Genomic DNA, 14,690 nt, shown 5'->3' with positions numbered 1-14,690 from the left:
TTTCCAAAATTCCCCAGATTCTGGATCGGTGCCAGCAGATTGAAAATTATTCAAGAAAGGAGGAAGAGAGAAATCAGGGAACTACAGGCCAGTTAGCCTGACATCAGTCAACAGGAAAGTGCTGGAATCTATTATTAAGGAAGTCTTAACAAAGCACTTAGCAAAGCATAGTATGATTAGAACAAGTCAACATGGTTTTACGAAAGGAAAATCCTGTTTGACACATTGATTAAATTTTTTTTGAGGATGTAGCTAGTAGGGTAGATAAAGGGAACAGTAGATGTAGTGTACTGGATTTCCAAAAGGCATACAATAAGGTGACACAAAAAAGGTTAATATACAAGATAAGGGCTCATGGAGTTGGGGGTGATGTATTAGCATGGATAGAGGATTGGTTAATGGACAGGAAGCAGAGAGTTGGGATAAATGAGGAATGAGGAGTTGGCAGACTGTAACTAGTGGAGTGCCACAAGGATCAGTGCTGGAGCCTCAGCTATTTACAATCTATATTAATGACTTAGACGAACAGATAGAGAGTAATGTATCTAAGTTTGCTGCCGATACAAAGCGAGATGGAAATGCAAGCTGTGAGGAGGACACAGAGAGGCTGCAAAGAGACATGGACAGGTTAAATGAATGGGCAACAAGATGGTAGATGGAGTATAATGTGGGGAAGTGTGAGGTTATTCACTCTGGTCATAAGAATAGAAAAGCATAATATTTTTAAAAGGCATGAAACTTGAAACTATTGATGTTCAGAGAGACGAGGGTGTACTTGTATAAGGAACACAAAAAGTTCGCATGCAGTTCCCCTCCAAGCCCCACACCATCCTGACTTGGAACTATATCGCCGTTCCTTCACTGTCGCTGGGTCAAAATCCTGGAACTCCCTTCCTAACAGCACTTTGGGTATACCTACCCCAAATGGACTGCAGCGGTTCAAGAAGGCAGCTCACCACCACCTTCTCAAGGGCAATAAATGCTGGAATAGCCAGCGATGCCCAGAACCCATGAATGAATTGAAAAAAAAGGTACAGCAAGCAATTAGGAAAGCAAATGTCATGTTGGTCTTCATTGCAAAGGGATGGAGTACAAGAATAAAGAAGTCTTGCTACAACTGTATGGGGCTTTTGTGATACCACACCTGGAATACTGTGTGCAGTTTTGGTCTCCATATCTAAGGAAGGATATACTTGCTTTGGAGGCAGTACAGCGAAAGTTCACTAGATTGGTCCCTGGGATGAGAGGGTTGTCCTATGATGAGAGGTTGAGTAAATTGGGTCTATAGTCTGGAGTTTAGAAGAATGAAGGGTGATCTCATTGAAACATTCAAGATTCTGAAGGGGTTTGACAATGTAGATATTGAGACGTTGTTCCTCCTGACTGGGGAACCTAGAACACTGGAGTAATAAAAACAGAAAGTTCTGGAAATGCTCAGCAGGTCTGGCAGCATCTGTGGAGAGAGAAACAAAGTTAGTTTCAGGTCTGTGACCTTTCATCAGAATGTCGCCCCCTATAAAGATGGTGGCCATTAACCTGGGCCTGTCACTGGGAGAAGCTTCCTGCGACTGAGTCAATTTTGGATCCACCTGGCCACTTGCCCTTGGATCCCGTGGGCTCTTACTTTACTGACCAGTCTGCCATGTGGGAACTTGTAGATATGGAGAGAATATTTTCAGTTGTGGGACAATCCAAAACTAGGGACCATAAATACAAGGTAGTTACTCATAAATCCAACAGGGGAATAAGGAGCAATGTATTTACTCATTTTTTATTATTCGTTTATGGAATGTGGGTGTCACTGGCAAGACCAGCATTTATTGCCCATCCCGAATTGCCCTTGAACTGAGTGCCTTGCCAGGCCATTTCAGAGGGCATTTTAAGATTCAGCCACATTGCTGTGGGTCTGGAGTCACATGTCGGCCAGACCAGGTAAGGATGGCAGATTTCCTTCCTTAAAGGACAATAGTGAACCTCGCTACAGCAGCAAGTGCTTGTGGCAAAAAACTGAGATGCTTTCAAAAGGAAACTGGCTGAGTAGATGAGAGAAAAGGGAATAGAAAGATCTGCTGAAAGGGTGAGATGATGTAGATGGAATGGGAGTAGAAACACCAGCACAGACTAGTTAGGCTGAACGGCCTGTTTCTATGTTGTATATTCTGTGTAAGTTACTTTTACAGGGTATTGGGGGAGGATTAGCAGATGCGAAGCTCAAACCAAATACACCATCAAGATCTGACCATCACTCAATTCATCAGGACCTGAATATTATCGGACTTTGAATGTGGAAGGAGAAATGTTTGTCTGTTCTGTCTGTGGGAAAAGATTTCAAACATCACTGAGTGGAAAAGCAGCAAGACACACACACACCCGAGTGAGAGTGTTCCAGTGCACTGACTGGAAAGAGCTTTAACCAGTTACACAGCCTGAAAAAACATCACCATTCACAGTGGGGAGAAACCGTACACGTGTTGTGTGTGTGGACGAGGATTCAACTGATCATCCAACCTGGACAGACACAAGAACACCCGCAGCATGGAGAAACCATGGAAATGTGGGGACTGTGGGAATGGATTCAGTTACGCATCAAAGCTGGAAACTTATCGACGCAGTCACTCTGGGGAGAGGCCGTTCACTTGCTCTGACTGTGGGAAAGGATTCACAGTGTTATCCAGTCTCCTTAAGCACATGCAAGTTCACACCGGGGAGAGGCCTTTCCCATACTCCGTGTGCGGTAAGGAGTTCACTCATTCATCCACCCTGTTGACTCACCAGCGAGTTCACAAGTGACTGCAGGGGTTGGATTCTGCTGTTAAGGTAAGAGCAGCAGACTTCCTTTCCTAAAGGACATGAGTGAACTAAATGGGTTTTTACAACAATTGACAATGGTTTCATGGCCATCATTAGACCTAGCTTTTAATTCTAGATTTATTAATTGAATTCAAATTTCACCTTCTGCCGTGGTGAAATTCAAACCCATGTCCCCAGAGCAATATTGTTTACAGGGTTTTCAGACATGATTGGGAGGGGTAGTGGCAATTTTGGTCAAGGAAACTATTACAGCTGTGAGGAGGGATGATATGTTGGAACATTCATCAAATGAGGCCATATGAATTGAGCTAAGGAACAAAAAAGGGGCAATCACACTGCTGGAGTGTACCGTAGACCCCCAGTCAGAGGGAGATAGAAGAGCAGATATGTAGGCAAATCTCTGAAGTGCAAGAACAATAGGGCAGTAATAGGGGATTTTAACTACCCCAATAATAACTGGGATAGTTCTGGTGTGAAAGGAATTGAGGGAGCGGAATTCTTGAGGTGCATTCAGGAGAACTTTTTGCCCAGTATGTAGCAAGTCCAACAAGAGAGGGCGCAGTTTTAGACTTAGTTTTAGGAAATGAAGATGGGCAGGTGGAAGGGGAGGCAGTGGGAGAGCATTTTGGTGGTAGTGATCATAATTCAGTCAGTTTGATCATAATTATGGAAAAGGACGGAGGAAGAACAGGAGTTAGAGTTCCCAATTTGGGCAAGACCAATTTTACTAAACTGAGGAGTGTTCAGCGAAAGTGGACTGGAAATAGCTACTTGAAGGTAAATCAGAGTCAGACCAGTGGGAGGCGTTCAAAGGGGAGATTCAAGGGATTCAGAGTAAACAGGTTTCCCCAAAGAAAAAGGGAGAGACGGCCAAATCTAGAGCCCCATGGATGTCAAGGAGCCTACAGGGTAAGATAAGGCAGAAAAGGAAAGCTTATGTCTGATACCAAGAACTCAATACTACAGAAAGCCGAGACGACTACAGAAAGTGGAGGGGTGAAATCAAAAAGGAAATTAAGAAAGCATGGAGAGGGCATGACAGAAGATTGGCAAGCAAAATCAAGGTGAACCCAAAAATGTTTTATCAATACATTGAGAGTAAGAGGATAACTAAGGAGAGAGTGGGGCCCATAAAAGACCAAAAAGGTAACTTGTAGGGGCGGAAGATATTGGTATGGTTCTTAATGAATACTTTGTGCCTGTCTTCACAAAAGAGGGGGATGATACTGATGTTGTAGTTGAGGAGGAGTGTCAAGTATTGGATGTGATAAATATAGAGAAAGGACTATTCATGGGATTAGCACTCCTGAAAGTTGATAAATCACCAGGGCCAGATGAAATGTACCATAGGCTGTTATAAGAAGCAAGAGAGGAAATAGCAGAAGGTCTGACCATTATTTTCCCGTCCTCACTAGATAGAAGTGGATCCAAATGGAGAACTGCTAACATTGTACCTCTGTTTAAAAAGGGAGCAAAGGATAGACCGAATAATTACAGGGCCTCTTCCAGCTCCTATTTCTTATGCTCATTAAACCTCAGTCTGGTTCCTCTGAAGCAGTTGAGTGAGTGAATTAAATCTTTCTTGACAAATCACCAAGATACCAGACTACAAGTCATGCCCAAAACATCATTTATTGGTTACAAATCACAACTTAGTTAAATCTGGGCACACAGACACTTTATAGACATGTATAAACACATATAAATGTAATCAGAGTTATCCAGCAGTTCAGCATTAATAGGGAGAGTATAAACAAGTAACAAAGGGGTTAGGCGGTGGTGTAGTGGTATTATCACTGGACTAGTAACCCACAGACTCAGGGTATTTCTCTAGGGACATGGGTTCGAATCCCACCACAGCAGAAGGTGGAATTTGAATTTAATTAATAAATCTGGAATTAAAAGCTAGTCTCATGATGGTCATGAAACCATTGTCGATGGTTGTAAAAACCCATCTGGTTCACTTATGTCCTTTAGGGAAGGAAATCTGCTGTCCTTACCTGGTCTGGACTACATGTGACTCCAGACCCACAGCAATGTGGTTAACTCTTACATGTCCTCTGAAATGGCCTAGCAAGCCACTCAGTTGTACCTAACCGCTACGAAGTCAATAAAAAGGAATGAAACCGGACGGACCACCCGGCATCGACCGAAGCACCGGAAACGACAACGGCAAACCCAGCCCGGTCGATCCTGCAAAGTCCTCCTTACTAACATCTGGGGGCTTATGCCAAAGTTGGGAGAGCTGTCCCACAGACTAGTCAAGCAACAGCCTGACATAGTCATACTCACGGAATCATACCTTACAGACAAAGTCCCAGACACTGCCATCACCATCCCCGGGTATGTCCTGTCCCACCGGCAGGACAGTCCCACCAGAGGTGGCAGGACAGTGGTATACAGTGGGGAGGGAGTTGCCCTGGGAGTCGTCAACATCGACTCCGAACCCCATGAAGTCTCTTGGCATCAGGTCAAACATGGGCAAGGTAACCTCCTACTGATCACCACCTACCGCCCTCCCTCAGCTGATGACTCAGTACTCCTCTATGTTGAACAGCACTTGGAGGAAGCACTGAGGATGGCAAGGGCACAAAATGTACTCTGGGTGGGGTACTTCAATGTCCATCACCAAGAGTGGCTCGGTAGCACCACTACTGACCGAGTTGGCCGAGTCCTAAAGGACATAGCTGCTAGACTGGGTCTGCAGCAGGTGGTGGGGGAACCAACACGGGGGAAAAACATACTTGACCTCGTCCTCACCAATCTGCCTGCTGCAGATGCTTCTGTCCATGACAGTTTTGGTAGGAGTGACCACCGCACAGTCCTTGTGGAGACGAAGTCCCGCCTTCACATTGAGGATACCGTCCGTCGTGTTGTGTGGCACTATCACCGTGCTGACTGGGATAGATTTCAAACAGATCTAGCAATGCAAAACTGGGCATCCATGAGGTGCTGTGGGCCATCAGCAGCAGCAGAATTGTATTCAACCACAATCTGTAACCTCATGGCCCGGCATATCCCCCACTCCACCATTACCATCAAGCCAGGAGACCAACCCTGGTTCAATGAAGAATGCAGGAGGGCATGCCAGGAGCAGCACCAGGCATACCTCAAAATGAGGTGTCAACCTGGTGAAGCTACAACACAAGACTATCTGCATGCCAAACTGCGTAAGCAGCATGCGATAGACAGAGCTAAGCGATCCCATAACCAACGGATCAGATCGTAGCTCTGCAGTCCTGCCACATCCTGCCGTGAATTTTTTTTTTTAGATTAGAGATACAGCACTGAAACAGGCCCTTCGGCCCACCGAGTCTGTGCCGAACATCAACCACCCATTTATACTAATCCTACACTAATCCCATATTTCTACCAATGGCGGTGGACAATTGAACAACTAACTGGAGGAGGTGGCTCCACAAATATCCCCATCCTCAATGATGGGGGAGCCCAGCACATCAGTGCGAAAGATAAGGCTGAAGCATTTGCAACAATCTTCAGCCAGAAGTGCCGAGTTGATGATCCATCTTGGCCTCCTCCTGAAGTCCCCAGCATCACAGATGCCAGACTTCAGCCAATTCGATTCACTCCGCGTGATATCAAGAAACGACTGAAGGCACTGGATACTGCAAAAGCTATGGGCCCTGACAATATTCTGGCAATAATACTGAAGACCTGTGCTCCAGAAATTGCTGCGCCCCTAGCCAAGCTGTTCCAGTACAGCTACAACACTGGCATCTACCCTGCAATGTGGAAAATTGCCCAGGTATGTCCTGTACACAAAAAGCAGGACAAGTCCAAACCGGCCAATTATCGCCCCATCAGCCTACTCTCAATCAGTAAAGTGATGGAAGGTGTCATTAACAGCGCCATCAAGAGGCACTGGCTTAGCAATAACCTGCTCAGTGACGCTCAGTTTGGGTTCCACCAGGGCCACTCAGCTCCTGACCTCATTACAGCCTTGGTTCAAACATGGACAAAAGAGCTGAACTCAAGAGGTGAGGTGAGAGTGACTGCCCTTGACATCAAGGCAGCATTTGACCCAGTATGGCATCAAGGAGCCCTAGCAAAACTGAGGTCAATGGGAATCAGGGGGAAAACCCTCCACTGGCTGGAGTCATACCTAGCGCGAAGGAAGATGGTTGTGGTTGTTGGAGGTCAATCATCTGAGCTCCAGGACATCACTGCAGGAGTTCTTCAGGGTAGTGTCCTAGGCCCAACCATCTTCAGCTGCTTCATCAATGACCTTCCTTCAATCATAAGGTCAGAAGTGGGGATGTTCACTTATGATTGCACAATGTTCAGCACCATTCGTGACTCCTTAGATACTGAAGCAGTCTGTGTAGAAATGCAGCAAGACCTGGACAATATCCAGGCTTGGGCTGATAAGTGGCAAATAACATTTGCGCCACACAAGTGCCAGGCATTGACCATCTCCAACAAGAGAGAATCTAACCATCTCCCCTTGATATTCAACAGCATTACCATCGCTGAATCCCCCAATATCGACATCCTAGGGGCTACCATTGAACAGAAACTGAACTGGAATAGCCATATAAATACCATGGCTACTAGAGCACAATACTCTCCACTTGCCTGGATGGGTGCAGCTCCAACAACACTCAAGAAGCTCGACACCATCCAGGACAAAACGACCCGCTTGATTGGCACCCCATCTACAAACATTCACTCCCTCCACCACCGACGCACAGTGGCAGCAGTGTGTACCATCTACAAGATGCAATGCATCAGACAGCACCTTCCAAACCCGCGACCTCTACCAACTAGAAGGACAAGGGCAGCAAATACATGGGAACACCACCACCTGCAAGTTCCCCTCCAAGTCACACACCATCCTGACTTGGAACTATATCGCCGTTCCTTCACTGTCGCTGGGTCAAAATCCTGGAACTCCCTTCCTAACAGCACTGTGGGTATACCTACCCCACATGGACTGCAGCTGTTCAAGAAGGCAGCTCACCACCACCTTCTCAAGGGCAATTAGGGATGGGCAATAAATGCTGGCCTGGCCAGCGTCTCCCACATACCATGAATGAATAAAAAAATAATGCAGGGGTGAGAGTGGCCAAAGACTAAAAAGTCTGAAAATTAGAGGCCGAAGACTTAAAAAAAAAAGTATGTTTTTTTTTGACAAGGAATCATGTAATTATAGCACTGTTATTGAAGCAAACTGGCTTCTGCCTATTTATAGCTTGGTCATGTAAAAGGTGTTCTGTGAAGATGTGTCAACTTTAATGGAAAGCAATATATATAAACATACCAGATGGTACGTTCTGGTACCTTGGCAAGTGATGTGCACAAATCAGTAGATATATAAATTAATAAAAAGTAAACATTTATGAGACATTGACAATCCAGAAACTTGAACATAAGTGGGGTAATTGTTCTTATTTTGTGCTATGACATAATCACCTGAACGAAGCAGAAAGTAAAACCAGTTATACAGCCTGTCCAATTTACTGTCCATTAACTTAAATGGACAGGAATATCACATACATTCTGTTAGGAGCATGTGATACTCCTGATCCAAATTTCTTTCAGACAATTATTTACCTTCAAGTACAAAACAGTAAAATAATCTCATTAACTTTAGCAAATGTGGTGCCTCTATAGATAGAATGCTTGTTTTTAAATATCATGACTCATGGTAGATCTTATAATTTAAAATAATTAATCACATTATCAAGATTCTAAACTAAAATAATCTTGTTAGCAGTGCATATCTCATTATAATTTTAATGAAAACTAATTAAAGCTGTGGTTTTCCTCTTCAAAGGGTCCAAATATTATGCAACATAAAAATTGTATCAGATCTTGCTAGTGACAGTGGAAAAGTAATGAGACTAGTGTTGTACCTCTAGGAAACAAATCCTGCACTCCGGGTCCCACTACCTGGTGGGACATCCTGCCCCATGTGCCCAAAGATCTGCGGGTCGAGAATCAGCCTGTTCAGTGACCTGAAGACCCATGGCAGAAACCCGCGACCTTGAGTAGACATCATCCTCAAATCGAGCGACATCTGACGACAACCTCTACAGTAACAAGTTTGAGGTTCTGTTGCATCATCCCCAAATCAGGCTCCAAAGTTTGGTAATGGCCATGTGACTGCAGCAGGTCCAATGGACAGCTGTATATCCCAACAGTGATGAACACTTCTGGCTCCTGTTCTACTGCATCAATTGGTGCAGTGGCAGCTGCATTTAACAGCAAGGTGAGCTGAAAATCATAACTATTGTGTTGGTTTGGAGAAAGGCAGCACTCTATATACATATTCATACATGTACAGAGTATTGTGCCATCAGCCTCAGAAACCCAGTGACCATTTATAGTGACTGCAGAGAGCTCACAGGATAGTTGCACTGTAGCCAATACACAGCACTTGTGGTGCAGGACAGCCTTTTCCAGATAATCTTAAGCAATGTCAAACCACACATTGAAGAAAGATGGTCAGAGTTATACTCCTTGCCTTGCATCACTATGGTGCAAAAGACAGCTTCACACTGACTCAAGGTTTACAGTGTGACTGGGACAGTAGACAGTGAAAGTGGAGATGAACAATGAATGGAATTCAGCCATACACCTGAGCAAACCGATAAGTGGAAATTCCAGATCACTTCAGTTGCTGCAAAGCACAGGATATATTGAGTTTATACAGCTCATGCTCACTGCAGGATATTCACATTCAGTAACCAGTTTGTGCAGGGTTTTCAGAAATTATTTCAGACACACACTGCTGTGTAAATGGAAGCAAGTTTCAAATTCCTATTGACAGACCAATGTTTTTGCTGCAGACCAGTGACTTGCCAGCTACTGATCCTGCACCATTAATTTTAAGCCTTGTCAAATGAGCTGTGTCAGTTCTCAGGTGGTCTCTGCTAAGATATCCATTGAAGGCAAAAACAAACATTGGGAATTGGTCTGTGTTTACACACACCTCCTTTTTGGCCATTTACAGAAGACTGACACACTGAAGTTGTGAAGGAGTATGCAGTTCCACACACTTGCTTTCCTGGTTGAAGATCATTTTCGCCGAGGTGGAAGACTATAAAAACTAAACACAACTTAAAAGCAGGTAAAAACACCTCCGGGCAGCTTTTTAGTTAGCCGGTTTTAAATAAAAAATCTGACATGTCGGTGAACTATTTTTAAAGCCAGTCTTTTGGTTGAGTCGGAAAGGGAGAAGCCAATGGTGGAATTCCAAAACCGCAATGTCGGAATCTGCTTTTTGGCGGAACTTTTTCATCCCTGAGTTACTTGTGAACCCGCTGGTGTAGCAGAAGGTTGGATGACCGAGTGAATCCCTTCCCACACACAGTGCAGGTGAATGGCCTCTCCCCAGTGTGAACTCGCTGGTGTGTCAGCAGGTTGGATGACTGAGTGAATCCCTTCCCACACTCTGAGCAGGTGAACGGCCTATGCCCAGTGTGAACTCGCTGGTGTGTCAGCAGGTTGTATAACTGAGTGAAGGCCTTTCCACACTCAGAACAGGTGAACGGCCTCTCCCCAGTGTGAACTCGCTGGTGTCTCAGCAGGGTGGATGAACAGGTGAATCCCTTTCCACACTCTAAGCAGGTGAACAGCCTCTCCCCATTGTGAACTCGCTGGTGGGTCAGCAGGGCGGATGAAGTCGTGAATCCTTTCCCACAAACGGAGCAGGTGAACGGCCTCTCCCCAGTGTGAACCCGCTGGTGTGTCAGAAGCTGGGATGGAGTAGTGAATCCCATCCCACACTCTGAGCAGGTGAAAGGCCTCTCCCCATTGTGAACTCGCTGGTGTGTCAGCAGGTGGGATGAAGTAGTAAATCTCTTCCCACACTCAGAGCAGCTGAACGGCCTCTCCCCAGTGTGAAGTCGCTGGTGTGTCAGCAGGACAGATGACTGAGTGAATCCCTTCCCACACACAGAGCAGGTGAACGGCCTCTCCCCAGTGTGAACACGCTGGTGTGTCAGCAGGATGTATAACTGAGTGAATGCCTTTCCACACTCTGAGCAGGTGAACGGCCTCTCCCCAGTGTGAACTCGCCGGTGTCTCAGCAGGGCGGATGAAGTAGTGAATCCTTTCCCACACACGGAGCAGGTGAATGGCCTCTCCCCAGTGTGAACTCGCTGGTGTGTCAGCAGGATGGATGAAGTAGTGAATCCTTTCCCACACACAGAGCAGGTGAACGGCCTCTCCCCAGTGTGAACTCGCTGGTGTGTCAGCAGGTCGGCTGGAGTAGTGAACCCTTTCCCACACTCTGAGCAGGTGAACGGCCTCTCCCCAGTGTGAAGTCGCTGATGTGTCAGCAGGTGGGATGAAGTCGTGAATCCTTTCCCACACTCAGAGCAGGTGAATGGCCTCTCCCCAGTGTGAATGCGCTGGTGTACAGTGAGTTCAGATGATCGTTTGAACCCAGTCCCACAATATGAACATCTGAATGGTCTCACGTCAGTGTGAACACTTTGATGGGACATCAGTTCAGCAGAACCTTTATACCAATTCCGACAGTCTGAACATTTAAACGGTCTCTCGACAGTGTGAACTCGCTGATGTCTCAGCAGATCGGATGACTGAGTGAATCCCTTCCCACACTCAGAGCAGGTGAATGGCCTCTCCCCAGTGTTACTGCATGGATGAGTTTCCAGCTCAACTGGATAATTCAATCTCTTTCCACAGTCCCCATATTTCCATGGTTTCTTCCCAGTGTGACTGCAGTTGTGTTTTGACAGGCCGGATGATCGGCAGAAACCTCATCCACACACAGAATATGTGTACAGTTTCTCCACACTGTGATCGCTGCTTTTTCCTCTCACGTTCAAAATCCAGTGATATTCGGGTTATGATAAACTGGGCGACTCCTTCAGATCCTGATCTGACGTTTGTTTTTCATTTCACAGCTGCAATTCCTCCCCTTCTAAAACCCTGTGAAATTGATTTAAAACAGAAAAAAAAGAGTGTGAGAGAACCCACAAAAACACAAAGGCAGGTTGTGAAATGGAGCTGAATGAATCTGGTAATTTATGGGGCCAACACTAAGAAAAAGTGACCATGAAAGCTGCTGGATTGATGTACAACCCCAACTGGTTCATTAATGTCCTTCAGGGAAGGGAACCTGGCACCCAGTCTGGACATACACAAGACTCTGCCCTTTATGGGAGGAAAGAGAGAGAAAGAGGTGGAAGGGGCAGGGAGAGGAGAGGGATTTTATATATCTACAACTCAACCAGAACTTTGACAGAACCTCCCAAATCCTCAACTTCCATCATCTAGAAGGACCAGGGTAGCAGGTGTATGTGAACACCATCACATCCAAGTTCCCCTCCAGGTCACACCATCCTGACTTGTCTGACATCCAGTACTGAATAAACAGAAATTTCCTCCAATTAAATATTGGGAAGTCTGAAGCCATTGTCTTCAGTTCCTGTTACAAACTCCACTCCCTCGCCACCAACTCTATCTCTCTCTCTGGAAACTGTCTGAGGCGAAACCAGACCCCGAGATGAGCTTCCGAATGCATATCGGTGCCATCACACAGATCGCCTATTACTACCTCAGTAACATCGCCTGGCTTCACCACTGCCTCAGCTCATCTGCCTCTGAAACTTACATCCATGTATTTTTTACCTCTCAACTTGACTATTCTAACACACTCCTGGCCGGTCTCCCACATTCTACCCTCCATAAACTTGAGATCATCCAAAACTCTGTAGCCTGTGTCCTTACTTGAACCAAGTCCTGTTCACCCAACACCACTGTGCTCGCTGGCCTACACAGACCCCCAGTTAAGCATCTTAAAATCCTCATCCTTGCTTTCAAATCACTCCATGCCCTCGTCCCTCACTATCTCTATAATCTCCTCCAACCCTCCAAGAGATCAGGGCTCATCTAATTCTGGCACCCTAAGCATCCCTGATTTTTATTGCTCCACCACTGGTGGCCGTGCCTTCAGCTGCCAAGGCCATAATCGGACATCCCTCTCTAATCCCCTCCACCTCGCCTTCTGTGCTTCAGACACTTCTTAAAACCCACCTCTCTGATCAAGCTTTTGGTCAACTGCACTGATATCTCCTTTTGTGGCTCAGTGTCAAATGTCGCTTTATAAACACTCCTGCGAAATGCCTTGGAACATTTTATTACATTAAAGGCGCTACATAAATATAAGTTGATGTTAACTTGGACATATATCACCGTTCCTTCATCATCACTGGGTGAAAATCCTGTAACTCCTTCCCTAACACCATTGTGGGAGCACCTTCACCACACAGACTGCAGCGGTTCAAGAAGGTGGCCCACCATCACCTTCTCAATGGGCAACTAGGGATTGGCAATATCTGAGTTCCGAAGAAGGGTCACTGACCCGAAACGTTAACTCTGCTTCTCTTTCCACAGATGCTGCCAGACCTGCTGAGTGAATCCAGCATTTCTTGTTTTTGTTTCAGATTTCCAGCATCCGCAGTATTTTGCTTTTATATTAGATTGGCAATATCTGCTGGTCTGGCTAGTGACACCCGAATCCCAGGAATGAAGTAAAAAATAAATCTATCTGTAAAATGGATTACAGAAATACTTGTTACTAAAACAATACTCTTTAACATTGAGTGGTTGGTCTCCGTTTAGTAACCTCATCTCCCCTGGAATCTCCCTCCCTTGACAGTCTCACATTGGAAATTGCTGGGCCTGACTGGGCTCAAAAGTATTCTGGATTAAACCCAGCAGCTGCTCCTCCGTCTCCACTCCAGATCAAACTGATGCAACAACAAAGACCTAAACAGGAGGTCAGGGACCGACTTCCACATCAACACCCTCCCCGATACAAACCGGCTCTGAATTGCTCCGCCTGTGTTTCCCGACTCAGTTCTGCAGGAACCGCGCTCCCTGCCTCAGCCCCTGCTCACCGCGCATGCTCCGCTCACACCGCCGGATCGGCTGGCTGATTGACGACAGCTCAGGACCAATAGGGAGAGTGGGGCGGGGCTGGAGGACCTAGCCGGCTGTTGGTCCTCCAAGCAATCCGAGCGAGCAATGGGCGGGACTCCTGATGAGGAGTGAGAGTCGCCCCGCCCACTTGTCCCATCCTGTGTTGCTGTTGGTGCGCAGTTGCCATCAATCACCCGGCCATTGTGAGCTGTCAGGTGAGAGGTCGCAGAAGGAAGCGTCAGGTTCAAGTGCGCAGGCGCATTGTGAAACAGTGTTTGGAGCATGCGCCATGCGGGTGTAGTGGTTGAGCATCTGTTGCTGGTAGTGGAGGGAGTGATGGAGCCGAGTTTACAGCGAGCGGGGCGGCAGCTGCGGGGCTTCTCCCGGTGACAGGCCCGGGGTTAACGGCCGCCAGATTTCCAGCTCTTTTGGAGGAATTAAGGGTTAATAAACTGTAACATCAAAGGACAAAACTTTAAAGGAAACTGAGCTCAGTTATAAAGGGGCCTGGGGGAGGGGAGGCAGGAAGCAACCATTTGGGACACAGCACAAGGCAGGAGGTCCCCCCTCCCCCACTCCCTGGTTCCACAAAGACTCCCCTTGGACCTGGCCCCCTCCCTCTGGCCTCTTACCCACTCTTGATCTTTTTATTGAAAACTGTCGGCAAGACATCGGCCGTCTCAATTTCTCTGCCCCCCTCACTCACTCTAACCTATCTCCCTCCGAACCCGCTGCACTGCGTTCTCTCAGGTCTAACCCTGACATTGTCATCAAACCTGCAGACAAGGGTGGTGCTGTTCCTGTCTGGCGTACCGACCTCTACCTTGTAGAGGCTCAGCGTCAACTCTCAAGACACTTTTTACCCCCTCCCCGGCCATGACCCTACCATCGAATATCCAAACATTAAGCCACTGTTCACAGGACTGTCAGTGACCTCACAGAAACATAGAAAATAGGAGCAG

General features: G+C 46.5%; 1 protein-coding gene across 1 annotated transcript in view; it reads right to left on the bottom strand.

Annotated features, from left to right (window-relative positions):
* Positions 1 to 4,424: 4,424 nt before the first annotated feature.
* LOC137349296 (zinc finger protein 850-like) overlaps positions 4,425 to 14,690 on the bottom strand; it is a 58,353-nt gene continuing 48,087 nt past the window's right edge. Inside the window, exon 3 of the mRNA XM_068014840.1 lies at positions 4,425 to 11,189. Within this exon, the coding sequence (XP_067870941.1) occupies positions 10,083 to 11,189 (1,107 nt within the window). The 3' untranslated portion in view covers positions 4,425 to 10,082. The remainder of the gene's footprint in view (positions 11,190 to 14,690) is intronic.

Source organism: Heterodontus francisci, chromosome 34 (genome assembly GCF_036365525.1).
Source record: "Heterodontus francisci isolate sHetFra1 chromosome 34, sHetFra1.hap1, whole genome shotgun sequence".
Taxonomy (NCBI): domain Eukaryota; kingdom Metazoa; phylum Chordata; class Chondrichthyes; order Heterodontiformes; family Heterodontidae; genus Heterodontus; species Heterodontus francisci.
The sequence above is the reverse complement of the archived record's forward strand: the minus strand, read 5'-3'. Positions and strand labels throughout refer to the sequence as shown.